Consider the following 27,677-nt stretch of genomic DNA (forward strand, 5'->3'; position numbering starts at 1 on the left):
GCAAGTTAAAGATATACCGCATCAATGGTATACTTGGACATTATTGCAAATATATCAAATGGACTTTATTTTTACAGTATGCTTGGTATATTTCCAGTATATACTCGATATACTTGCATATCTCATCTGTCCTGCCGCATTCACATACTTGTTTATTCTTCTTCATACATACATACATATATATTTGTTTGTATGTTTTCTGGGAAATATTGTAGACATTGCTTTCAATCCCAATGACATAGACTCAATAATTATATTTTCAATGTAAATTTTATTTCAATAATTTATTACCATAATTACTTACGATAAATACATAAATAATTTTATTGATTTGCAAACAGAAATTTACAAAATTTATCAGCGATCGACTATTCGTTTAGTTGAGTTTTTGAATTAGTTTGATCGAATTCATTGCTTCATCATATATTACATAAATTATATTGAATTTATATACATATGTATATCAACTGATCGGAGTAGTAATTAGGCAACAATTACTTCCCCGTTGCCTTCTCCTCCAGCTGTGCCTGAATGTGCTTCACATTCTGGCCGCCGCTGGTGTTGCTGTGACGCTGGAAGAAGGCATTAATGGAGCTCATCGATCGGTACTCGAGGTTGTCGCTGACATGCCAATCGACACTGATGCTCTGATGACGACCCACAGGATTGCGGATTTTCGTCTCGTTGTATTTCTCCAACAGGTGCAGCAGACAGTCCTTGGTAGTGTTGGCGGCCTCCTCGAGATTCACCGTCTGATGTGTGTCCGGCAGGCCAATGGGCACATCCCGGCTCATCTGATTGATGCGGAACTTGGCACGACGACTGCTCGCCGACTCTGAAAGAAGATGATTGCTGCTGCTATTGGCGGAGGTGTTATTAATGTTGTTGATAGTGCTGCTGCTGCTGGAACTGATTTTTGAGCTGCTCGACACAGTGGTTTGGACATGTGTGCTGCTGCTGCTCTTCACATTGGACGTGCTCATGGTGCTCACTGCGGATTTGCTGCGCAGCGAATTCTGTGACCAGCGTTGCTCGCTGTTGCCATTGCTCAGCTTTGGCGTCTCCTCAATGGACTGCTGCAGGCGCACGGAAAGCGAGCTAATCTTCTGCTTTTGCCCATCCTTGCTGTGCGTCTGACTTTGGCTGCTGCTGCTGCTGCTGGCGCTGTTCAAGACGCCTCGAGGCGTTGCTCTGCTGGAGGTGCTGTTGGTGCGCGTTGTGCTTGTCCACTTGTTGCCCTCCTGACTGACACTGTTCACTGTGCTGCTCGATTCAGTGGCCTTTGGTTCTGTGCTATTGTTATCGCCCAGCTTGGTATTGATCTCGGCCAGCATTAGCAGATGATCGGAGAGTTTGCGTATCTCATCCGCCAGATTAACACGCTCGCCAGAGCTGCGACGTCCTAGGAGATAAGTGGTATCAGAATTGCGCCGATCGAACGTGTGCAGATAGCTCTTCATGCTACGCTGCTGTTGGGCACTCGATTCACTGCCGGAGAACTCGTCAAAGTTCTCGTTGAACAGATGCTGCGGCGTGGGCGTGGCACATCCTGAGGTGCTGGCGGCACTCGCGGACCCAATGGGGAATAGCTTCTCGCGGGACTCATTGATTGGCGTCGTGGCTGCAGACGCTGGACTATCGGCACTGCGAGACTCTTCGTCGGCATCTCTCACTGCCTGCAGTTCATCGGATGGTTCGTCATCTATCAGCGTGGCTATCGATTCACAGGGCGAGGGCGAACAAACTGTAAATGCATTGCAATGAATCTTAATGTGGTGTTCAACATAATTGAAGTGTACATACAGATTAATAATGGATAAGTGTTGTTAGCGCCACTTCAGCACAATGACGAAAAGTATCAAATTGTTTTCCAAACGATTTGTCATTTTGACACACACACACGCACACATACATTCATGAACGACACATCTATGTATGGGAAACATGCTTATGACACATCTGCTCAGTTAGTTAGGCCCACAGAGAAGTTAGTCATGGATCAAAGTAGTAGCTAGCCCTGTCAGACAACACACTGTGCATAATTATCACTCGAAAACTATTGAGCTTAAATATGTTCAAGTAGTTAATATAAAAATTCATTGCGTACAAACTATAAGTATACAGAAAGAAAAACTACATTCTAAAAACTAGATGGATTAGTACAAAAACCTTTTTAATCTCAAAACAATATTTCAATATTGAATCATCGTTTTCAGTTTTAAAAGTTTTTGCTTTATTTAGTGGACCATAAATTAAAAAATATCATGCACAAAATCGAAACTACAATTTTTAAATAAAAGAATTGTTAATCTGGGCAGAACGAATGTTGTAATTTTCTTCTTCTAAAACTTTCTGTAGAACTTAGTGTTCTCTATGTTAACTAACAAATTCAGAAATATTTCTGAATGTGATCCGACGTCCTGCGGATTCAAGTCTGTTAAAATAATCAATTTAGAGTAATGGTATCGATTCAAGAATTTATCTTCCTCAATGTTGACATGATTTTTCTTGATTTCAGGCTGTAATCTATCGATATTTAAATTCATTGATAATATGTTTATGTACAATAGTTTATTTTTTTTTTATAGTTTTATTTATTTTTTAATTTAGGAAATACGCATTTTATTTCTTGGAAATTAAAAGTGTAAAAATGTTTGAATTATTAAGCTTTTTTTTTTGTCATTCACTTTTGTCTTGGTATATTAAAAGGACATTTAAATGTATACTTTTACAACACTGTTATATACCTTTTACTTGAATAATCCAAAATATAAAAAGGAATTGAGTTTACATACATAAATGAGCTCAATAGTTAAAGCATGACACTCTTTTTAAATGGGATGATCTCTCAAGTGATTCTCGAATTTTGCAGCAACTTTGAAAATTTTGTTTTCGTGTTTTTTTTGTTTTGGTTGGTTGGTTGTTGTTGTTTAATAATGGGTCTTACCTTGTCCGGCATTTCAGAAACTGTGGCTAGGTGTTGAGCTAAACTTGAACTAGGTTAGGATAGAGTCTGTGTGTTTGCTTTGTTGTTGTTTTTGAGGGTAGATTGGAATAGTATTTGGAATGTTTGGATTGAGTTCTGGACGAATAATGGTATTTAAACGAAGGTTTGTTTTGCAGTATTTCAAATTGAAGTAAGTATATTTTGGTATTACTCTTGTCTGTCTTTATCACAGTGTCAAAACGCTAAGCGACTTACTAAACTAATCAAATCGGGTTAATATTGTATAGTAGTGTTTAACATCCGATAGTTGGATGCGCTTAAAGTTACGGTTATGCTTAAATTGTAAACAACTTTGTAAGAAGTAATTGTTGTTTGTTGTTGTTGTAGTTGTAATTGTTGCTGTTGCTGACATGCCTTTGTTTTTCTCTCACATACATACAACATAAGTACAATAGCAATAGATTAACATATTCATGTTAAAACACAACATTAATAGATTGAGAGAGAATGAGAACGAACGAAAGAAGAGAGAAACAGAGTGTGAGAGAGAGGGAAACAGCGAGAAGAGGAATGCCCTTCTCTGCGCTTCTCATTCAAGTTAAGAGAACAACAATTAGTTATCAAGTTAATTATGTAATTTACAAATTGGTTGTGATTGCACTGCCCCCGTCTCGACCCCTCCGCCTCACTTGCCATGGATGAGGGCGTGGCGGTCGCGCTGCCGCTGGGAGCCGCCCCCGCGGCAGTACTCACCTCGGGATGAGGAGATGCTGTCGGTGCCATGGGGTCGTCGTGGATGCGGATAACTGGTCTCGTTTAATGGCGCTATCACATTGCCCTCGACGTCGAATACGTACGGACTGTTTGGATGTGTCTCCCAGCGCACTATGAAATTCTTTAAATTATCCTTGGTGGCATCCAGCTCTTTGTTCTATGCAAGGAGGTGAGCAAGAAATTGTATGCGTATGCGTAGTACTAGTTGATTAATTTGCTATCTCTTTGCTTGCTTGCTTACCTCCAGGTCGTGTGTGCTGCATAACTGTGCCAGCTCCTCGCTGTCCTCATCCTGTTCAGTCGCGTCCTCGTCCTCATCTTCGTCCGCGTCCGCGTCATCGTCATCCAGATCGGCTTCCTCGATTGTTTCCGTTGAATCCTCTGAAGACTCGGAGGCCAACGGTGTGGGCGACTCTGACTCCAGGCGCGTCTTCGCACTAGCCGAGGCTGTCTTGGCTATTGTTGTGCCTGACGCTGTTGTCGTGGGCGTGGGCGTGGCAGCGGGGCGTTGTTGCAGCCATTTGTGCTTAACACAGTCGGCGGCTGTCATGCGGGTGCTAGACGATGGAGGTAGGGAAGAACATTTGGTTGATTAAAAGCTGCTAGTTGTTGGCTGTTGGCTGCTGGCCTGGTTATGGCTAGACACTAATTAAGAAAACGCACCTCAAGTCCTTTACCAGTAGCTTGGCTATGAAATCCAGGCACTCCGGGGATATGCCATTAAAGCATTCATCCTCGAAATCGTATTTTGCAATGGTTACATTTGACATTGTTTCAATGTCGTTCTCGCCCATGAATGGTGACAGACCAGAGATGCTGTTATTGCCATCGTCGTTGTAGTTGTTGTTGTTGCACATGTGTAGTTGTGTGTGTGTGTGTGATAGGTGTGTGTGTGTGTGTGTGCGTGGGTGCGGCAAAGTCAATAAACATGAAATGTAAAAGCAACGCACACAAAATAAATAAACACATAAAAAAACACACAGCAGCAGTGTTTAATTAACTAAATTAAATTGACGCTCTGCAGTCACAGCTCATGAGGGTTTGTCGAGTGTGAAGAGATGGTCGGGGCGTTGCGGGGCGGGGCGGGGCGGGGCGGTGCGGTGTTGGGGTATGGCATCCCCTTGGGGTTGTGCGGTTTGCCAGAAAACACCTTCATTGGCATTTCTAAGACTTTGATTATTTAATTCTTATCCGCCGCAATATTCACAGATTTTTAATTAGTTCACTTGGCGTAAAGAACTCCTGAACCCAAACTCTGATTGGAAGGAGCACTGATTAAATTCTCAAGTACCATGTCAAGTAAGAAGAAGGGCTCTCTCTTGGCAACAAGATTAAAATATCATTTTATTTTCATTTTTGTAAAAACTGCTTAAAGTTTAAAGCTAACTGATTAAATTATAGACAATACGCAGAGAATGAAAGCAAACAACGATAAAATTCGGAAAATTTAAAAAAGAATGATTTAATATAATAACTGAATTGAATGGTTACCAAATATTTTATTCAGATAGGCATTTGTACATATTTTATATCTCTGCATTCGACATTTCGAACATAATCACATGTGAATCAAATCTTTGCGCCAAAAGAACACAGAGAGTAATCGTAAAGATAGCTTCTCAATTTTGCTCGGAAAATAACTAAAGTCTTTAGGATTACTGATTCCTAATTTAGTTGCGATTAAATAAAAAATTCAGAATTTATTCAGGAAATAGTTTGTATAAAGCAAAGCCCTTGTGCAGCTTTTGGGTTTCAATTGCTTTGGTTGACAATCTGGTATATTTTTTTATCTATTTGTCAGTATATAAATAGTTTTCCTAACTTTGTGCCCTAAGATATTTAATTAACTTGCAAAAGAAGGCTCACCCGACCCTATAAAGTATATATACATATATACATTATTATATTATTTTAAGAAATAATTTTTTATGGCAAAATTGTCAATGTCGTCAATAGTATTGTGATATACCAAACAAGGACTTCGGGTTTTTTTAAAGTATTTTTTGAATATTTTTAAAGAATAGTCCATTCTTTTTTCGAATTATTGAGCTTGGGTAGAGGGTGTCTTACAGTGGAGCACTCTCGACTGCAGTTTTCTTATTTTTATTTTAAATATTTCTATAAAAGTTTCAACATACTTTATGTATTTATGTATTTATTTGAAGTACTTACAGCACATAGCAGATAACGCCAACACTCCACATATCTGTGCCATATGAGATGCAGTCAAAGTTCACAACTTCTGGTGCAACGAACTCGGGTGTGCCGAAGAGAACCTTGAAAATGAAAAAGATTGATAACAAAAAAATGTAGATATAGAGAAGTGTTTCATCAACCTACTCTCAGACGCTTATCAGGATCAAACTTGCGTGCCAGTCCAAAGTCAATGATCTTGATGCGATTGCCCTTTTGTGTCAGAACCAAAATGTTCTCAGGCTTAAGATCCAGGTGGATAATACCATTGCCGTGTATAAAGGCCATCGCCTCGCACACCTGACGTATAAATACCCGGCACACACGTTCTGTAAGTACGAATTCATCGTCCACCACACGATCGAATAGTTCACCACCTTCAATGCTTTATGGAAAGTACAAAAGAAATAAAGACACATGTTAATCGAATGAAGAGAGTATTTTCATATTGTAGAATACCAAAATAAATAAAAATATATAACACATGCAAGCAGTGGCCAAGACAAAAAAAGTTAAGGCAACTATGTATTTGGTTATTCCCAACTTATTCCTAGATTTTAAGCTCATTTTAGTTGCCTTACCTGACCGCCTAAAATATTTATGTTATTTACAAGAGCTACATACGTATCCAAAACACGAAAATCAGATAATACATGAACATCTAGCCAAGTGGAGTGAGTAATGCCTCTCAACTGACTCATCAAAGCGAAATATAAAAGTGTATATATACAATTTTAGCCAGTTAAGGCGCTTTACTCAGAAAAAGTACATTTGCATTTAAAACATATTAAATGAAAGTTGAATATATAACAATACATTTTTTGGATTCACAGTTTGAAGTAGTCAAGAACTGTAAAAGTTCGAAATGAACAACAAATGGCCAACAATTTTATCATCAACAAATCGATCCCAGATTAACTTAGTGCTGCGTAATAAAGCAATTCAATTGTCAGCTTCAGCGTCAAATCAATTTGTGATTTCACTTTTGTTTATTCATCTCATTCGATTGATGCTAAATTGCACTAAGTCGCATCGCATCACAATCGGCTTATCTGAGAGAATATGTGTACAAACTACATATAGAGCTTATATCAGCATCGATTTTGAACTTATAATTGATATGACTTATACGCTTAACGCAGTTTGGAAATATTTGCCTTTGCTCATGGAATATTTACAAGCCACCCAACAATGACAAATACCACTTTAGTGCGGCAATCTAAATAAATATTATTGTTATTGCTATTCTCGTATTGTTATTTATTTGTTTTGTGGATTTTAGCACAGCAGTCACAGAAGTAAACTGCAATTTTCATTAGGGACAAACTACACGAAAATTTCATTTTTGTGCAATTTGACAAAGAATTCTGGACTTGACCACAAAAAGCGAGTATGTTTGCTACATTTTATGAATATGCAAAGCGAGACAAGTTGCCAAGTAAATAATTAAGTTCTCTCGCAGACTAAAGGGGTAACAAGTGTAACATCAGCAACAATAGATTGACGTTGAACGTTAAACTCGACTAATAGATACCCTAAATAAAAAATATATAAAATATTTTACTAATTTTCATATAAAATTTACAAAGAGCTTTGCTTTTGTTATATAGAAAACGAAAGTACTTCTAATTTAGTATTGTAAGCTCAACTGAAACACACTCCGTAAAGGAGTACTATATATTAAAAAATATACTAAATATAATACAACGATATCAAATGTTTTATTATATTAAGATATATTAGACATTTCCTTTAGTTCCAGGATATTTGAAACTGCTTCTATGTTGTTTTGTCAGATTCCAAATATGCATTCTATTTCGCATTCTGGTGACTGCACATTGTTGTTAAGAAATTTTTACATAACACACTTCAGGCATGAATATTAATTTAACAGGACAAGCCAAGAGACTAGACAATAAGTTGTACAAAGGCAATGGGACTTTATTGTTTTTCAGTTTGTTGTTCTCGTTTTGTTATTGTGCTAGTTCTTGTCGTTGTTTCGTTTTTATTATTCCGGCAACCAATGTGGGTCAAGGTCATGGCATAATCAGTGCGTCGTTACCTGCCTCGAATTCTTTTTATGGCCCATTGAGTTTGGTCCGAAAACTAAACCCTTGTCTGTTTTCATTAATATTGGGAGAAAAAAAAACAAGTGATAAAAAAATAAGCAGCTGCTTTGCCAAGAAGTGCGAACCTGTTGCTTAAGGTTTTTCTTTCCCTCACCCACCAAAAAAAAAAATATAGTGAAACTTTTATAGTTGTGCATGTGTGTGTGTGTGTGTGTGGGTGGGTGTAAGTGGGGTTGGGTGGGCAGAAGTTTACTACTTTACGATAATGTGCGTACGTGTAAATCGTATTTTATGCACATTTCCACTGATTGCAAGATATTGTGTCCCACAACAATGTAACAACAACAATAGGAAAAGTAGCAAAAGGCATTCACAAAAGACCAACAAAGTTATGAAGTTGCTGTTGTTGTTGTTGTTGTTGATGTTTGTTACACAAAGAAGAAGAAGAAGAACACACACAGAACACAGCACTCAACACACATATAAATGTATACATAAGTAGTGTAGAAAAAAGGAGCATTCACTGCCTTCAAATCCTTACAGTTCCAGGACGACGCACATCATTTTCTGATATTCGTATGCAGCATACAATTGTATAATGAGATGATGTTGCAATGAATTCATTATCTCCACTTCTCTCTCCACATTCCGCTTGTCCTCACGCTTCGGTATCGGCACAAATTTGGCTGCCAACTGGATTCCGCTTGTCTTCTCCTTGCATTTGTACACAGTGCCGAATTTACCTCTGAGAATTGTATCCACAATATCCAATATGATTAGCATTGCATTTGGAAGTGCGATTCTCTCTCAATCGATTCTCGACTACTCACCGTCCCACCTCACCAAGCACGTCGTACAATTTATGGGCATCCACGTTACGGTTTATGGTCACATCGCGCATTGGAAAAGCCGGTTCCAAAGCTGCAGAACAAAACAGAAATATATAATAGTAAATTAGATACTTAATATATAATAGTTTGTTCAGGTAGACTTATGTTTATCGTCTTAGCAGTCACATTGTGCAAAAAATGAAAATGAAAAGCAATGCTATTCTCTAATTGTTATTATAGTTTTTAATCTACAATTTTAATAAGTAAAATTGCTTTATCTTCAACAAATTCGAGTTAAACCTTTTAATGCTGATTGCCCAATTTTTATAATTTAAACTCATCATTCCACTTAAGGTTGTTTACTACAAATCATATTTACGTGTGCTGCTATATAAACTCAAGCAGAGCACTCTGTGCGAGTACTTTTCTTCTTGATAAATCAATTTCTTTCAGGAAAATCTACTTGAAATTCAACAAGTACACATGTTTCTTTTCTTGTTGACCTTTCTTTTGGTTTTTCTTGGTCTATTGCATGCGCACATAGTATTGCATCTGCCCAAGGAGCCAAGAGCAAAAAAAAAAATATATATATATATGTATGTATATATATATATATGAACAACTTGCAAACATGCACAACAAATCGAGTACTTATAATGGCTCTTGAAATATTGCATTTAATCGTTTTCATTGTCCGACCAAAGGAAATCTATTTAATATCGGTTCTTATGGTCATATGTTGCCTCGATTTCATTTCGCTCTCGTGCCTACTTGTCACATATTACTCAAGCATATTGCACACAATTTGATGTTATTTTTTTGCTCGTTTTCTTTTTCTTTTTTTGTTGCTGTTATGATTATTTTCGCTATTCAAAGGGCTACCCTTTTCATAGTACGTATCCTCGTTGCTTGCTGGAAAATGTTGTTGTCGATATATCTACGAGTTGCCAAACAAATAAAAATGACTTCATTGAATTGAGTTTTGCAGCTGAGGGACATAGCAGAGGGAACGACAAGGACAAACTAGTCGAAGGAAAATGACGACAACGATGACTAACTGAAAATTCTTTACGCACACCCAAGCACACACACATTGCACACTTTATATGTAGGTAAGTTGTTTGCGGTCAGAAAACTATGTGCCTTCAATATCCTGCAACAATAACAATGGTCAATCAAAAGTTTTATGAATGCCAAGCACTCTTTAAGGTTGGAGAATTCTTCGATTCGCATAGCATTCTTTGTATATTTATTAAATATTGAAAATTCAGTTGAAAATGTTCAGTTGCTGCTGCTATCTGCATTTCTATATTATTATTTCAATATTTTTCTATTAATCAAAAGCAGCCAAAATTGATGTTGGCGGCAGACATCCACAGAGATTTCGCAGCAAGTCAAAAAGGAATCGATTTGAATTTGCAATTTAAATTATTGATAAACTGGCAGCACGTGGCTTGTTTTAAGCAATTGGAATGCACTCATAAACGCCATCATCTGGAAGACTGGAAAGCGCCTGCTCTATTAATATGCAAATGGCGCATATAAGTATGCTACGAAATGCACGATAAATCTTTAAAATCAAAGGCGGGCCCAAAATCTCAGTTTATGTGTGTGTGTTTGTGTGTGCGAGAATCGAACCGTAAGCGGGGGCTGAGGAAGGGGGAGGTGGCATCTCGTGTGCAAAAACTTGGCAAATTCAAAGTGAAAGTTGAATAGAGGCATCTGCAGCATATACGCGCGTGTGTGCGTGAGTGTATGTATGTGTGGGTGTGTTTGTGAGTGCTTTGCTATTTGTGTGCAGTCAAGAACTTGTGCGTGTGCAGCGATTGCTTCAACTTGACATTATCTCTCTTTCCAACTCTCACCATCTCTGTCTAGCAAAACGGCTTTTGGCATCAAATTTGTGCCTGTCTGCTGCAAATTTTTGAGAACGTGTGTGTGTGTGTGTGTGGAGACCTTTGAGTGCACTCTGCCAATAATGCGCACAATTTAAATTTGAGCAAACACGCCCTTTTGAATTAGTACTCATTCGCATCGAGCTTAGATCAACGACATATTCAATTGAACCATTGCAAAACTTTTCCCGTGCAGGTGCAACAAACTTTTTGCAATCATAATTTATGGCCAGACAAAGCCAAATCAAATATTTTCACGCATGTCGTTCAGACCGATGCAGACATACATTCATATTTTATACACAGAATCCCCCAGTCCTAAACACACTCACACACATGGAGTAAAGAGAAGTCATCGTTGCACAGGTAGCACATTTATTTCCGGTTTTCAGCTCATGAATAAATGAATTTATATCGACTCTCTTTGACAGTTGAACTGCATTGCATACTTTCCTACGCTTATCCCCTCGCTATCTTCCACTTACACATGTGTTTTTCTATAGCTCCATCTGCTTCACTTTTGTCCCTGACTTAGCTCCAACTTGTTTGTCTCAAACCCTCATGTGCAGCATTGAATTGCATTGGATATTTGGGAACTCGCTTGGGGGATTCACTAGCTATCTGGAGCTCGCAAATTTGCGTATAAACGCAGCTAAATTGAGTCATGCTGAGCCATATTAAGCATGTGAGATTCATGGAATTGACCTGGCTGAATTGCCTGAAGTCCATGCATTTCCGATTAACTTGGAGTAGACCTGGCTCATAGCAAGTTAGGAGTTTGTTCTGCCATTGCAAATTATCGCAATAGTCTTAACTGTGAAGTGTTTTCTGAATTAAAACTTTATATTTTGAGGTTATCTTAAAACAAATTAAAAAGCTTGCTTTTGTTAGTATAGCCCAAACAGAGTGGTATTATTCTTAAAATATACCAAATTAATATACCAACAAAACATTAAAATTTATTTATTTCACCAATAATTTTTTAATTCTGACTTTTGTGCATTTGTATTTAAATTTTGTATATTTCATAACAATTTTAATTCTTTGTTTAGACATTTATAAAATAATGTCAATGGATCTGACATTGAGTATTAAGCACTGTATTAATTCTGGATCCATAAATTTATGTTTTAAATTTGTATATTTCATAATAAGTTAATAGTTTGTTCTAAATCTATAAACCGAATTGTAAATTTACATTAAACATTTATATATTTTACAATAATTTAATAGATTGCTCTAAATCTAAATTTATGTTATTTTTAATACTTTGTTTTACATCTATTAACCGATGCTTACAATTTCGAACAAATTTAATTAATGCATCCGCAACATTAAGAGTTGTATAATTAACCGCACGATTTTTATTCTCTATGTCTGTAAATTTATGTTTTAAATTTGAATATTTCATAATAATAAAAGTATGTCTTCCTTAATGCATTTGCATCTTTATAAGCTATATATTTGAATTAAATTTACATTTACACTTACATTTAGAATTTGTGTATTTCATAATATAATTTAATAGTTTGTTCTTAACTTATAAAAAAATGTCAAGTCTCGTTTAACGGCATCTGCAACATTATATGTTACGTAATTCACCCAAAGAATAGTAAATTTACAATTTAAGTTTGTTCTAAATCTAGAAAAACATGTCTAATTTCATTCAAAGTTCCCCTAATACATCTGCAACATTAAGAGCTTTGTAATTGCTAACCAATTTGATTGAACTCGAGTTCAAGGAGAACATCGCAGACAGTACTTGACAAGTGTTGCTATAATCATTAAATATAATTTGCCACACCTCAGCACGTATAGGCAAAAGCACGCCTCCTTTTCGATGGGCGGGCGTGAGCCATTGATAAAATCTCATTTGATGCAATTTCAATCAGCAAAAACTTTGTAAAGTTAATTTATGCACAATATCAAAAGAGCAATTCTGTGTAAGAGAGAGGTACATTAATCGGGGATATGCACACTACATATACATATATATAGTATATCTAAATGCTGAGTATATATGTATGTATGTGTGTAAGTATTTGCATGCACTCTCAATTCAATTGAGTGCTGTCTGTGGATAGTAAAGCGATTTTTTGTGATTTCGCCGGCAATTTTTCTGATATGAAAATCAGCAGTTTTTCTTTGATTTGCCGAGAGCATTCACAGTTTTCCCTATCATCCGTTCACTCACACACACAAACACATACACATAAGCGCGCAATTTCCTCTTACTCAATTTGTGCATTTTGGCAACTGTTGACAGTTCGGCCAAGAAGCAGCTCGCTGACTTTATCGCTATTTGCGTTCTCAACAGAAACGCCAAGAACACGCGATGAGTAATTTTAAATGTTTAAAAAGTTTTATTCAGTGAAATGTCACAATTCATACCTTTGAACAGAATGGAAATGGAGCCCAGAGTATTTTCCAGTCTAGCACACGCAACTGTTTTTTGATGTCGCTGATTTGTTGTTAATTTAATGAAATTTTTAATGCCTGCCATTTAAGAGCTTTAAAATTGTACGGCAAATTGCTCAACAATTGTAAACTGTTGCACATCAAAATGATAACGGCAATAACACGCACACACACAGAAAATATAAATACCCACACACACACAAACTCACACACAACATTGTTAACGTGTCGCATTATGCATACGCCGCGTGGGCCCCAAACACATTCTTTTTTAAACAGACGCTTTGGCTTTTTTATATGAATTGTGCAGAAATAACGAAATGGGTGGTCTTTATTGGGTTTATAGGTTTTTAATAACACTTTTTATACGTCTGGCAGCGGTATAACAAATGCCCAACTTCAGCAAATAAATGTATGCTCCTGGCCGCAGGCTCAACAGAATAAACAAAAGTATGTCAAGAATTTAACGACAAGCATATAAATCAACAACATGTTTTGCACAAAGATTAAGTAAGTTTTGTACTCATATTAAAGTTAATATCACAATAACTTAACTGTATAAGTTTGAGCAGATTCACAAAATATTTTTATTGGAATTTCGTTTGTTTTTGGTTGGAACTTTTAATATGGTATTCCGTACTTAAAACATGTTTGGCAATCTTTTATAAAAGGCCGATTAATAATGTAAGTGTAAAAAGAAATTATGTAACTCAAATTTAAATCTAATAAATTTTCTTGTGTTTTCTGGTGGTTTAACAAAGTAAGTGAGAATTTAACAAATATTAAGTAAGTTTTTTGGCCTGCACTTATATTAAAGTTGAGCAGATCCTCAAATATAATTTTTTTTTTCGTTATTCCGTTTGCTTTTGGTTGGCACTTATTATATTGCATTCCGTATTTAAAACATTTTTTCCAATTTCTTCCGCAATGCCGATTAATGAAGTAAGTGTCAGAAGCAATTGTATTGTACTTTGTGGTATATTTTAATTGTAGCACTATGTCAATATACCGAATATAGCCCTTGGTATTTTTTTTTAGCATAGTCGACTATAGCTTACTTACTTGATATTTTTAGTTTTTCCTTTAAAATGAAGTTTATCTATTGTATTCAATTTGATTAAGTACATATATAATATTTAATAATAGACAATTAATAATAAGTGATGTGTTTTAAATATGTTCAATATTCTCGTGATTCTGAGTGGTTTAACGTACAGTATTTAACCTGGCGGACTTAAGAAGCACAAAGTTTTAGCTGGCGACAAGAATATTTTGGTAATTTACAAGTTTTCTGCCATTAGCTCTTATCCAGACAAGAATATATAGCTGCCAGTGTTGGGAACTAATGGCGAATCGCATATGACAGACTGCTGCAAATATTTGTGCCATGGTAGTTGTTGCAAGAGTTGTTCTTGTTATTGTTTTGGTTGTCTGGTCTGTGCACTTTAATCAGCCTAAGTGCTGGCAAAGGAAAAAAAATGTGTAACTACCCCTGCGAACTGGCGAAATTAAAAATGGTAAAACTTTGCTCGTTTGCTGCTCCGTTGGCTGCTGGCTGCATAACTGTGTAACTGTGTGGTGCCATTTCAAATTGGTTATTACACACAAACTTGCCACACACACACACATATATACATAGATACACACACATACACTCAAACAAGTAAACTAGCATATGCTGCAGCACTCTCTGAGGTTGTCGACAGTTTGTTTGTATCCGCACCTTTTGTTTGCCTGCCCATGTTGCAAGAATGAAAATGAGAATGAGAGTTGCATTAGTTTTTAAAGCCGACTTTTCGACCCACGCCATGCTCTCATAAACAGTTAATATTTCATGTTTTATGCACATGTTGATTTCAGCTATTATGTCGGCCAAAATAAACACGCTGAAAGTAAAACTTTCAACTATTAAAATAATAATGCGAAATTTTGAATTAGTCTGCTAATTGCAAGTTTTGCGGCTTATGATGTTAGACAGTTTAACCATTTATTTAAGTCCGCTCTTTAAATAATTCACTTGATTACGGTAAAATAATATTGCTTTTCAATTATGCAAAATAATATTGTCCTTGCGATGAGGGCATTTAAATAAAGATGAATATTTTATTTTTGAAATAATGTCGCTTTAAATGCATCTGTTTTCTCTCTCGTTTAAATATTTATTGGCCATTTAAAGCAAGCATTCCCGTGTGTCAAATTACTGAATTCTAAATAGGAATACCTGAACACAATTAATAATCAAATGGCGACATCAATTTATTTCTTACGAGCGAATGCATTTGCGTGTTGCCCTCCCAATGTTGACGAAAATCAATTGAACAAATGATAAATGACAAAGCACAAATTACTAAGCCCAAGATATGATTTTATTTTCATTTTCGTTACCGTTACCGTTCCCGTATTCTTTTTCTTTTTTGCTTTAAACAAATGCTTTCGGTTCAGCGAACAGGCAACAAATCAATATCAACAATGTCACCTAAAATAGATAAATACATATGCATATGTATCTACCGGGTGTGCATATATAGATAGATACAGATGTATCTGCAGCGACATGACAGCGGCGGTAATTCATCTTCATCATTTTTGCATGCCATGCGTAAATCCGTTGCTACGCCCATGAATATTCGAGCATGCCCCAAACCGCGGCATAGCAAAGATGAAAAAAAGAAAAAAATGTATATGAAAATCGTTATGACAAAATGAAAAGTAATAATCAGAAAGAAAGGAGGAACCTTGGCTGCCAGAGAAAAACCTCTCAACCAACCAACAACCCTGAAACGGGAAGCAGCACAGAAAAATGAGACTAGCTGGAGGTCTATGTATGTGTGTGTGTGTGTGTGTGTGTGTGTGTGGGGATTGTGGTGTGTAGGGTGTGTTAAGCTGTTCTAATGCACTGTCAAGTGTTCCAACTACCGACTGTTCCAAAGTGTGGCTGTGACCCACGCGCGCACTTTCAAGTTTATGTTGCATACTTTTGTGGGCCACTTTAATTGCCCATTGACATTTAAATTTATGCCGAGCACAAGCCGCTCGCGGGCGTGCAGCGAAAAAAGTGCCACCTAACCGAGGGCCGGGCCCATAAGATTTTATGATTCTAATGCCGCTTGCCAATTTGATGCTTGCGCAACTTGATTATTTCCAGCCAGCAGAGGGAGGAATGTAGAGTATCAAGTAGCTGTCATATGAAGTTTTTTTTTTGAAAACTATTACTTTCGCTTCAGTTGAAAATATTTGTTTACTGAATTTATAATAAACTTTTAATTAATTGCATTAGTTGGTAATTCGAATTAACATAAAAGAGCATTTTTAGAAGTGTATTCAAGTGTCTGCTTTGTCACTTTTTGTACTTTTTCGTTGGCAGCAGCAAATAAAATTAGCATTAGTAATTTGTATGCATGTGTGGTGAGTGAGCGCACAAATTGAATGCTGCCTGTTAACATTTTCATTCTCATTTTCATTTTACTTTTATTTCTTTATTCCGCATTTGCATTGCTGTCGTTTTCATCAAGTGCGAAATTTCATTCATTGACTAAGCAAGTTATTTCTATGCATTTCAATTATTTTATTCTTCTCTTCACTTTTTGGAATTTCTTAGACGTACAGTTCATTAAGCTGTTTAATTTAGATGTGGAAGCGCATAAAACACGCATACGCCATGTGGTTTGATGACAAACAAAAAAAAAAAAAAGTCTTGTTGCTCTAAAAGCATTTCTGGCGCGTACATTTCTTAAATTGTTTTTTACCAAACACTTTGTGGTTGTCCCTGGTCGGGCATCCGAACACCGTCTCCCTCGCTTCTCGGGCATCTTAGTCCATGCACTCTTACGCTCTCACACTCATTCGCTTTGGCTAACCCTTTACACATTCATTACGCTGGCTTTTGTGGGTGTGTGCGCAGTCTGTGCGTGTCTGTGTGAGCGAACATTTCGCGCTTATACTATATATAATCAGCGCTGCTATTCGAGCTGCGTCTGTATGAGTTTCCTGTTTTGCTTTTGCTTTCGGTCTTGCCTTTACTTGCTTTCAAATTTATGTGTTTTTTCTTTGGATTCCTCATGCTTTTTTTGTTTTTGGCAAAGCTCTCAAGCGCTTTAAGTCAAATGCCATAAAATTTAAATCAGCTGAAAAGTGCTGTCTACATGACAACAAACAGGCCACAGCACAGCTGAAGAGAGAGCTGAGCAACAGCACTAGCAACGGGCATGGGCAACGCTAATTGATTGATGTGAGCACAGCAATTTCAAGGCAATTTCAAAGTTCAACAATGGCTCAACAATGGCACAGGCACAGGATGGCTGGCGACAGACCCAGACGCAAGCCACACAAGATGAATGCAAAGGGCCAGCTGACAGCTGCAAAAGATAAACACAAGAGACTTCACTCACTCTCGTTCTCTCACTCTTACCCACATTCCCATGCTTATTCTCGTATCTGGCTCTAGCTCTGGGTCTCCAGCAATCCTGACGCAATCACTGCATTTTTTTCTATTTCTTTTGCCATGTCAGCAACAGCAACAGGAGCAGCAGCAGCAGCAGCACAGCAAAAGTCCTTAGCTAAACGTGGCACTCGCATTCAAAATGCACAACGATTTTTAAGGCTGTCTAACGATGTGCGACGTATAGTTGCCACTAACACGTTGCCAAAGATGGGCCGCAGTGAACTCATTAAAAGTTTATAGCTAAGTTGCAACAAAACGGCAACTGCAACCAAATGTCTGCAACTGCGCTGAAAATGCTTAACGTTGCAAATAAAAATGCGCAATAGCTAAATAATAAACAGGCCGCAATTCGTCGACGTTTAATTAATTTAATGAGCTGCCTTGCAACCCAGTCAATGTCTGACTACGTGTGCTAATGACTTTGACTTATGAGACTGCCTGCCTGGCTGGCTGGCTGTTTGGTTGCAGCTTGTTAGCATAAAACTCCAAACTGATTGCAGTGAGCTGCTGCAATATCCGGCAGTATTTTGTCATCGAACCTGGCTGGATGCCTGGCTGGTGCTTAGTTAATTATTGGCTCTTGTGGTGACCAGCGTGCAACGTAAAATGTATTAATTTATAACACGCATACGCCGCGTTGCTCACTAACGGTTATGATGCTGTCAACAACAGCAGCAAGCACGACCGCTTAATGATCCGACATTATTCCGCAGATTACCTGCTACCTGTGGGAACTTTGGCATTGTTGGCCAGCATAATGGAAGAAGGGCAGACGGGTCAGAGTATCGATTAAAATTATATTGTTGTAGTCGTAGTAATTGAAGCAATTTTTCTGCAACATAAAAGTTCGATAGATATGCTATAGTTTATTCGATATGCGTTGAAAAGCGAGAAGTTGTGTTGTCGAAAGTTTGGAAAGTTCTACGAGTATTTGATTTGACTTGGCCAGACCAACATTTTCTGTTTCTAATTAGACACGTGCCATGGCAACGCATTCACTCACGGCGCTCTCTCTCTGGTCAGCCACGAAACGGAAAACCACTTTAAAGCAAAAGCAAATGCGACCAATGCCACCAGACGCTAACTACGCACAAGCAAGAAGCCATCAGCCTACCGGACGAGCAAGAACATGAACCACAACAAGCCAGAGGATGCCCAGAGAGCGGGCCAAAGGCAAACCAACGTTGCCACAGACGCCAGTAGTTGGTGGGATTTGTGGGTTGGTTGGCCACGTTTGCTTTAAGAGTGGCGGGCAACATTAGCGAACACATATTTGCACTCAAATTGAATTGAATTTTAGCCATAATCTAATAACAACTGCGAAATGTGAATTGCAAACTGCGAACTGCGAACTATTCGAATATTTCATTGCGGATCGGAGCGGAAATGCATGTTAACGTTGCTTCAAATGGGGTCGGTTTTTGGTGTCGGCAAATGTATTTTGGCATAAATAATTAGGGCTCTTTCTGTCTGTTAGAATTTTGTTTCGGCGGATCAGCGAAAAATAAATCAATTAACGTGCACAAACAAAACAATTAATCAAGATGCAGGTTTTTAGTTACCATGCGCAGCCGGAAATGAGGTAATTGAATAGCCATCGATTCCACTGGCAGTTTATTGAGTAGCTGCTCTGTAGCACCACGTCCACATCCACATCCACATCCACATCCACATCCACTTTCACAGCAGCTGCTACATGTTCACACGCGCAGCTGACAACAATTTGTTAAAATTTAACGCTTTATTTACTGTTGACTCGCTGAATGTCTGCCCCATTGTGGGGCAAGGGAGAAGGAACACTTCTCAGTGCAATTCTCCTGCATTTCAGCTCGCTTCCCCGGTACATTGTCCTGGACAGTGTAACGTGTCCACGTTGAACGACAGTTTGACATCTCTAAATAAAGTTTGCAGTCTAGCTACGTGTTCAAACACACACACGATACTCAGATACACATACACACTCACATCACACAGGGGTTGCTTGACAATTTAATGGTGTTGAGGTTATTTATACAATACGCTCGCTGAATTCGTTAAATATTCAGGACATTGCAGCAATTGACATGGTCAGAACCTAGTAGCATCGAACTATATCTTAAAGCCAGCACTATCCGTTTAATATAAAGTAATACCATATATATCTATTCTTAATTCAAGTAAAACAAAATTTTGTTTGATCCTTTGAATTTTTAATATTTGTACATTCAAGTTATATTTTTTCAAATAATTTTTCGTTGACTTGATGGTCTTTCTATCCTGTATGTGTGTAATATGAACAGACGTTTGAGTTATTTTTAAGTAATAGTGTCTAAAGGGTATACAATTTTTGTGCCCCCAACAAATGTACATATGTATATAACAGGCAGCGCATATAGTTTTTATTTAGCATATAGCATATATCTATAAACTAAATATTTTCCAGATCAGCGTCAACAGCCGAGACGATATAGCCATATCCGTCTGTCTGTCCTTCTGTTCGTATGAAACACTGTACTATGAACATTTTTTTTCGGCATCACCTTTTTTTTGTTTACTCAGATAAAGTTTGTTTTAGATTTTTGTCACATCCACACCGGTAAATCCGAAAAAATCGAATAGCAAGTGTAATTTTTAAACTAGTGTGGCGATTTTAGATACTTATAATATTAACTACAATATTTATCATTTCCAAAAATTGTGGATATTTAAGAAGTAATTTAATTCGGAAAACACCACTGCTGCTTTCGGGTCTTGGTTGATTTGGTTGAAATTCTGGTATATTTCTAATACAATACTATATCTGTTTTGCTAGTATTCAAAATGGGTAGAAGGTAATTCACAGTCGAGCATACTCAATTGCGGGTTTCTTACTTGTTTATTTTTATAGTAAGTGTTGCAGTAATTTTTGATTAAGTTTATTAAAAGTTCAACTTTTCGTTTAATGGTATTGTTCTTATAAATTTGTTGTTCCAAAGATTGGACTCTAGGTGATAATGATTTTAAGTTCTGTGTATTAAAATAATTTTCTTTAAACTTAATAATGTTTTAGTTATTATTTTTTTAATTATTTATTTGTTTCCTGGCCTTAGAAACTATAGCTCATAAATTATGCTGTTAGTTATTTTGCATGGAACGTGCTAAAAGAGCTAGACAGCAAAATACGCCATAAACAGTTCAAGGTAGGACAAATTTCATATTAAAGCTTTTGTGAAACCATCAAGTTGAGCTGTCCGAGAATGTGCCGTAAAGAGTCATAACTCAGTGTTGAATCGGTTTTATTCGAGGGAGCTGGGCTACTCACTTAATGGTCAGCTGGCTGGCATCGCATTTAATTTGAACAAGCACTCGAAAATAATGAGCAGTTTGTTGGTTACATAAAAAGCGTTTAATATGTGAAATTAACAGCAACAATAACAATAAGAACAACAAACAACACTTATCGTCTTATTGCATTTAAATTGTAATTGCGCAACAGCAACAATTAAATATCGCACACACAACATGCTATATTTCGGTAATAATTAACCGAAGCAAATGAGAAATTGCGTGTGTGAATGCAGGCAGCACTTGGGGCATCAAACGTTGCGTATACGCAATGTAAAGTGTATAAGCTGATTAGGAGAGAGAGAACAATAGATGAAAAGTGCAATTGTGATGTACCGAAGGTTACCTGAGGCTCATAAATTACACGAGAGAGAAATGAGTGAATGAGTGAAAATGTGGATAATGGGAAATGGAAGAGTAAATGGCAAAACGGGAAATGGGAAATGTGAAATGCGAATTGGGGACATTGCTGTTGTTGATGCAAATGAAATTGGCTGATGATGACCCATGTGCGGCTGTTGACGCTGCTATGGCTAATAAATAAAACAAATGACGAGCACCATCTGATGGCATTTACATAATTTCGATTATTTTTGCAACTGACGCGAAGGCAGCAGCGTCTAAGCAAGCAACAACAAGACCACTATAATGTTTGCAATATGGAAATTACAGTTTGTACATTTTGGCGCGAAAGGTCTACATGCAGAATTGAGTTGCGTGTGTGTTTGGTTTGTTGAGTTTGCATTTGGCAAATGCAATCTTAACAAGACTCTGACTGCTGCTCAGTCTGCAATGCATTAAATTGCAATTTTAATTTGTTTAGCATCCGCTGCTCTTATTCTCCACCTCCTCTTCTTCTCCCTTCTCTCTTCTTTCTCTCTCTCTCTCTCTCTCTGTCGCTTTTGCATTGTTTCGCTCATTTGTTAGTTTCCTGCGGACCACATGGCGTATGCGTTATAGCCTTACGGGCATACATACATATTTACATACGTATATGCATGCATTCACGCTTTGTCTGCAATTTTAATGCTGCTGTTGTTGCTATTGTTATTGGTGTTGCGACTGCTGAATTTCCACCTGCAGCTGCGGCTCAGACAACCGCCAGATACTTGCACATTAAAAATTTAAATAAAATTGCAGAGGAAACAGCATGAAAATGGGAATGAGAATGGGAATGAAAATGGCATTGGATATGCCATATATGCCAGTTATATATAAAAATGGGTATTTGATTCCGCTCTACGTGCTCAGTGCTCTCATTCTCTATACCGCTTGTTATTCCAAAGAATATTTTGATTGCCTTAAACAATAAATATTTCAATGTGAAGTAAGAGGTATGCGGTTGCTTAGCTAAGTGTACATTATTGTACCCGATACCCATAGTGTAGAACGGTATCATACTATAGCTTTGCATCGGCACGAAATATTCTTGGCGAAAGTCAACAAAAATTATAGAAGTTATTTAAGAAATCATTTTATATAGCCAAAAACCACCGCTGTAATTTGGGTTTCATTGATTTTGTTGGCAATCAAGTCTATTTTGTACTCTTTGGTATATTTTTTACGTTTTAGTATTTCGATATTCCAAGTACAGATCTCAGTATTTTTCAGCATTTGTGGCATATTTATATGGTATATTTTATGAATACATCTGAAGTTGGCGTTTTATTGATTTGTTTGATAATCTGGTATATTTCAGACGCAATAGTATATAATATTAATATTCCAAAAACCACCATCACTATATTTCAGTATTTTTTTTGTTATATTTTTTTTTTTTAATAATACAGAATATTTTTGCTTTTATTAAAAATTGGTAGTCGAGTCTGCTATATTGAGATTTCTTCTTATTTTTTTTTAGCAACATTGTTAGACGTTGTTCTTAAAAATGTTTTAGTCTATTTAGTTTACTGAAATATATGAATCAGGAAAACATTTGTTGTAAACATAAATCATCAGCCATGTTTGATTTCGAATTTCGATATCTCTCTTCATAATAAGAGCAACTACAGATAATTTTGATATCTGAATTGTAGAGTGTATTTTTATAATTCCATAAAAGAAACTTTTAAAATAAAGTTTTATATTCATATTTTGTTCAATAATTACTTTTAGTTTATTGGCTAGATATGTTAAGCAACTGCTTTTATATGTTTATTTGGTGATTAACGTGTTCGTCTTAGTCTTAATTCTTTTTTAATCAGATTGATTGTGAATTGCAAGAGCTGTTCTGATTAGCTTTACTTACATTTAATTAATATACCAATAGCATAGAAATACTATCGAATACGGGAATGTATCGCTGTTGTCGAACATTTGAACAAAATGGTTTTTCATTAGATTTTGGTTGCTTGCCAATATTGAAGAACATAACCGCAGACATATAATCACAGCCATTCAGAATTGAAATATACATTATATTTGGCAGCTAGTAGAAATGAAACAAAAAGAAACCAACCGAAAATACACTGAAATACAATTGAGGGAAGTGAATGCGAAGCAGGAAGGACGAGTGCTTAAAATATGCACATAATTGACTGATAATGCTTACTTACTGTCTGATATAATAATGTTGTGCTTTTCACGTACAATATATAAGCACATTGTGTAAATCAATTTGTCGATCATTAGTGCAACTACCCGCAACGATAGCAGCAGCAGCAACTACAACTACAAAAATCCCCCAAATGAAACGCTGCATGAGACAGTCGCAAGGAATTCGCAACGTCAAATGAAGTGAATATCAACGAACGACCTTCAACATGAAATGCGACGTAAAATAAAATTTATCTCAATTATATACACATATACATATATATACGTACGTATTTATATATAAATACATATGTTTATTTGTGTGGGTGTGTTCTTAGCTGTATACTTTGCTTTTCATATTCGCTCATTTGCGCCACCCGCTGTTCCTCCGGGTTGCGGTTGGAGGGGTTGGGGGCGTAACTCTGAGACGCGATGTGAGAAATTGTTGTACTTTTTTCTGTATTCGTATGCGTGTGTGTGTTTGCTTTACATTCACCTTGGCATCGCACAAAAATTAAAAGCAAAATAAAAATTATTTTTATATTTGTGCGCCAAACGCGTTAAAAAAGAATGAAATATCTTTTTAAATACAGTGGATACTCTGTCTTTAATAAATCGGTAAAGATACTTAAAGCATATTGATAAGTAGGTGGTATCAGGGAGAGAAAGAAAAAGGTATTTCTATATTGTTTTTCAATTCTAAAAATGCCAATAAGTTGCACTCTGTATTCCACTGTGCGCAGCATTTTCTTAGTGAAATATACACGAAATATATGCGCATTTAATGACGCCAACATGAAACGATGGTCAGAATTTTTATGCATTTCACTGCTGCTCGGCAAATGTTTATAGAAAATGTTTATAAAATGATATATGTTTATATGCAGATATTTAATTTAGCCATTGCTCTTGCTGCTGATAAAGTAATTGAATTCATTGAGAATATGTGTGTATATCTATGGGTTTGAAAATATATACAAATTCCAAGTGTTAAAATGTGTTTTTTATACGCAAAAAAAAGAAACAAGTAAATACATATATTTTGAAATTTTATTAACGAGTGTTTTTAATTTCTCTGCGGTTTGGCAATTTCCGTGCAACTGCTGTTAAAACTTTTAATTTCCGCTGACCATTAAAGCTTTTGGAAGCCACATTGGTGCTGGAATTTAAGGTATGCTCAAATAGCTAACTCAGTATCTGTCTCCACTTAGATCAGGACCCAAAACGGAAATTGAGAAATCAGCTTTCGCACCATTAGCACATAATTCAGCTGTGACAATACACACGCACACACACTTTATACACGCAAGGAAAAGGTGACAAAATTCACGGCAAACATAAAGCCACAACAAGAGAGATAGAAAAGGGCAAAGGGTCCCCCAACACCTGTAGACAAGTATTTCCGTTTGTTGTTATTTGCCAATTTGAGAAAACAGCCTGGGAAAACGAGCCACCATACTAAAAACCCTTTTCTCTTTTTTTTCTGTTTTTTTTCGACTTGTGGGCGTGATGTCTACGATGTGAGGTTGGCTGTTCGACACTAAATCACAACGCCTCTGCGCGGCCACACACAGAAAATACACGCAGTGTTTCAACCAGTCTGTTTACGACTTGGAGAACTTTTGCTTAGTTATATAGAGTAAAACAAGGAACACTTAAAAAACTAACAGCTATCTCTAAATTTAACTTATGTTCTTTCACATCAAAATTAAATTCAAACTTCACATTCTTACTTATTTGATCATTTTTTAAGACCACTTTACAGGGTATAATTTGGCTTGTCCTATTTATTCTTCACTGTATAACATTTGCTTTGCCGTTTTTTCATGCCTTTACCCCTTTCATTTTTCAAATTGCTTCGCGCTTGCCATTTTTCATGCAACATTCATTCCACTTTTTATTTTGTTCTTCTCTTCCTTTCGTCTTTTTATTTTTAGCTTCCTTTCTTTCACATGCCGTTCCTACGACTACTTGACACTTCCGTTTCCGTTTGAGTTGACCTGATATTGTCTTGGATTTCTAAGCCAGTGCAAATTTTCAAAGCAAAAGCTCTGTAGTTACAGTTACGCATACGCCCTGTCATCCCCTCCTTTCCTCATTCCTCCCTCAGAGAGTTTTATACAAATTTAGTTTCATCTTGTGTGACGTTTATCTCTCAACGCCTTTCCGTACTCTGGTCCCCAAAAAAAACTTTAATATAGGGAAAAAAGAAGAACACACTTGCTCTTAGTGTTTTATGCGTAAAATTTATTGTTTCTGACAATGAAAATGGCGACACAAACGTTTCCTGATCACAGCCCGTCTTATCTATAGACCCTTTTGTTTTCCCCCTCCCCCCTCACAGTTTTTTGTTGGCCTTTTTCCGTTGTCGTATTTTATTGAAAATCATGTATTTTTAAAAGCCTTGGCCATTTGTGTAGCTGCACAGCATTGGCTCTAAATCGTTTAAGCATTTGTGTTTTTTCGCTTGATTTTTAGAGATATTTTGTTGGCATTCGGTTGGTTTGGATTGGCTTTTATCTGTGCATAAAAGTTAATGCTTTGCATCATAGGCCCCCAAAATGTTTATGTGACGGCTCAATTGGCCCTTTATTAAAGCGTAGTTTAAAGCGATAACTAAATTGTCAAAGGCCCAAATGAAACAGCTGCTAATCTATAGATTTGTCTTGATTTGATTTGTCTGTTTGTCAGTTGTTATTTTCCAGCTTAATTCTAATGCTAAATGTTAAATTGCTTTAGGGGCCTGTGAGAAGTGCACTTTCAAATAGTCGACTGGTGGATATCCTGCAGACACATTTAATCCTAATAAATCAATACGTATTTATAGCACTTATAAAATGATTGGAACTTATTCTCTTGAACATATTTTTTTTATATATCACACTCTTTAATTCACAACTTATTTAGAATAACTATTCATATCTCTTGTAATTCACAAAATTCATAAAACATGTCCACTTAGTAACCGTAATTAACAATTCAAAACTGATGCTACGGTCTTTTAGTACACAATTCACAACTCGTATCAATTTTATATTATTTTACGGCATTTATCAGGTAATTTACAACTACATACAAGTAGATATTGACATAATGAAACAGCGAACATTGTTCTCTTATCTTTTATCACTTGGCGCGCTGATAAAGGTATATAAATTCGTTTTCGTATCATTTCTCAGTCCATTTATATATAGTCAGCTATCAGTAGTGTCATATAAGTAATTGCGATTACCATTTAGTTGCTTGAACTTACCACCTTCCGGCTCTGAATCATCTATGTAGATCATTTTTCTCTGGCTGCCTCGCTTAGCGCTGGGTTGACGTAGACGAGTTCCCGTTTTGGTTGTTAAATTTCACAAAGAGTATATATAAAAACTGATTTTTACTTTTTGTTGGATTTATTTCAAATTGAATATTTGGTTATTTATGTTAACACAACATTCTTTTTTTAACACAAAACATTTTCTTTTCTGCGTTGTTGGCAAAAATTGATATATATATATTTTTCTTTTTTCAAATTGAACTGAACTTTTCTTCACAGTGAGATTTCGTTTTATATTTTTGCCTTTTTTATGCTGCGCACTTAAAAAATGAAATGGAATTATTCGGCGTTTTGATGAATTTTATTTATAGCCTTGGCTTGTTGCACGTTACGTATGCGTAATATTAGTTAAATTTGTTGTTACTGTGTGTGTTGATTTGACGTTTCTTTTGAACTGCAGCTGACTGGTATTCCTTTTTCTTTTGTTCTATTTACTTTGATTGCGTGCTATTGTGCCATCATCAGAGTCAGAGGCAGCGTCAGCGTCAGCGTCGTCGCGAGCGAGCGTTTTGCATCAAACTGTTTTTGGCCTGCGCCACATTATTTGATTTGGGCCGCTTTCGACTTGCGTTGCCAATATTTTTCTTTGTGCTTTGCGCTCTTGGCGCTCAATTATAAATGTGTTTTGCCTGATAGCAGGCAGGCAGTCAGCCAGTCAGTCAGCCAGCCAGCCTGGCTGAGAGGGAGGAATGGAGACTAGGGCTGGGTGGCTAGCTGGCAGCCGGTAAGGCACGACTTGTCGCCGATCTGCTCTCATCAGGCTAGCCCAGTGCCAGCCAGCTAGCACACGCACACAGTGAAGCGCAGTGCTCACGAGCGTTTCTATTCTAGCTAAAAATAAATGAAAAGATACAAACACATGCTGTATCTATAGCTTCGCCTCTGTCTCTGACTCTGTGTACGTGTCTGTGTGTGTTTGTGCCTGTTTCTGTTGTTGTTAGTTATAAAAA

The 27,677-nt window shown here is 36.8% G+C and overlaps 1 protein-coding gene across 3 annotated transcripts; it reads right to left on the bottom strand.

Moving 5' to 3' along the window:
- Positions 1 to 322: 322 nt before the first annotated feature.
- On the bottom strand, positions 323 to 27,457 carry LOC133841523 (probable serine/threonine-protein kinase pXi). 3 transcript variants are annotated; one of them, XM_062274071.1, is made up of 9 exons: positions 26,659 to 27,423; positions 8,814 to 8,904; positions 8,525 to 8,728; positions 6,062 to 6,299; positions 5,894 to 5,997; positions 4,385 to 4,537; positions 3,963 to 4,278; positions 3,701 to 3,878; positions 324 to 1,744 (listed from the first exon to the last, which is right to left on the bottom strand). In XM_062274071.1, the coding sequence occupies exons 1-9, from the start codon at positions 26,690 to 26,692 to the stop codon at positions 495 to 497; spliced, it is 2,568 nt and encodes an 855-aa protein (XP_062130055.1). In that variant the 5' UTR covers positions 26,693 to 27,423; the 3' UTR covers positions 324 to 494. The 3 variants fall into 3 exon arrangements, 2 of the variants coding, with proteins under 2 accessions (XP_062130056.1, XP_062130055.1); XR_009894319.1 differs by having other exon boundaries at positions 1,604 to 1,744; positions 2,948 to 3,878; positions 26,659 to 27,457; XM_062274072.1 differs by lacking the exons at positions 8,525 to 8,728; positions 8,814 to 8,904; positions 26,659 to 27,423 and adding an exon at positions 6,539 to 6,630 and having other exon boundaries at positions 323 to 1,744.
- Between the last annotated feature and the right edge of the window lie 220 nt (positions 27,458 to 27,677).

The sequence above is a fragment of the Drosophila sulfurigaster genome, chromosome 3, assembly GCF_023558435.1.
Source record: "Drosophila sulfurigaster albostrigata strain 15112-1811.04 chromosome 3, ASM2355843v2, whole genome shotgun sequence".
NCBI classification, from domain to species: domain Eukaryota; kingdom Metazoa; phylum Arthropoda; class Insecta; order Diptera; family Drosophilidae; genus Drosophila; species Drosophila sulfurigaster.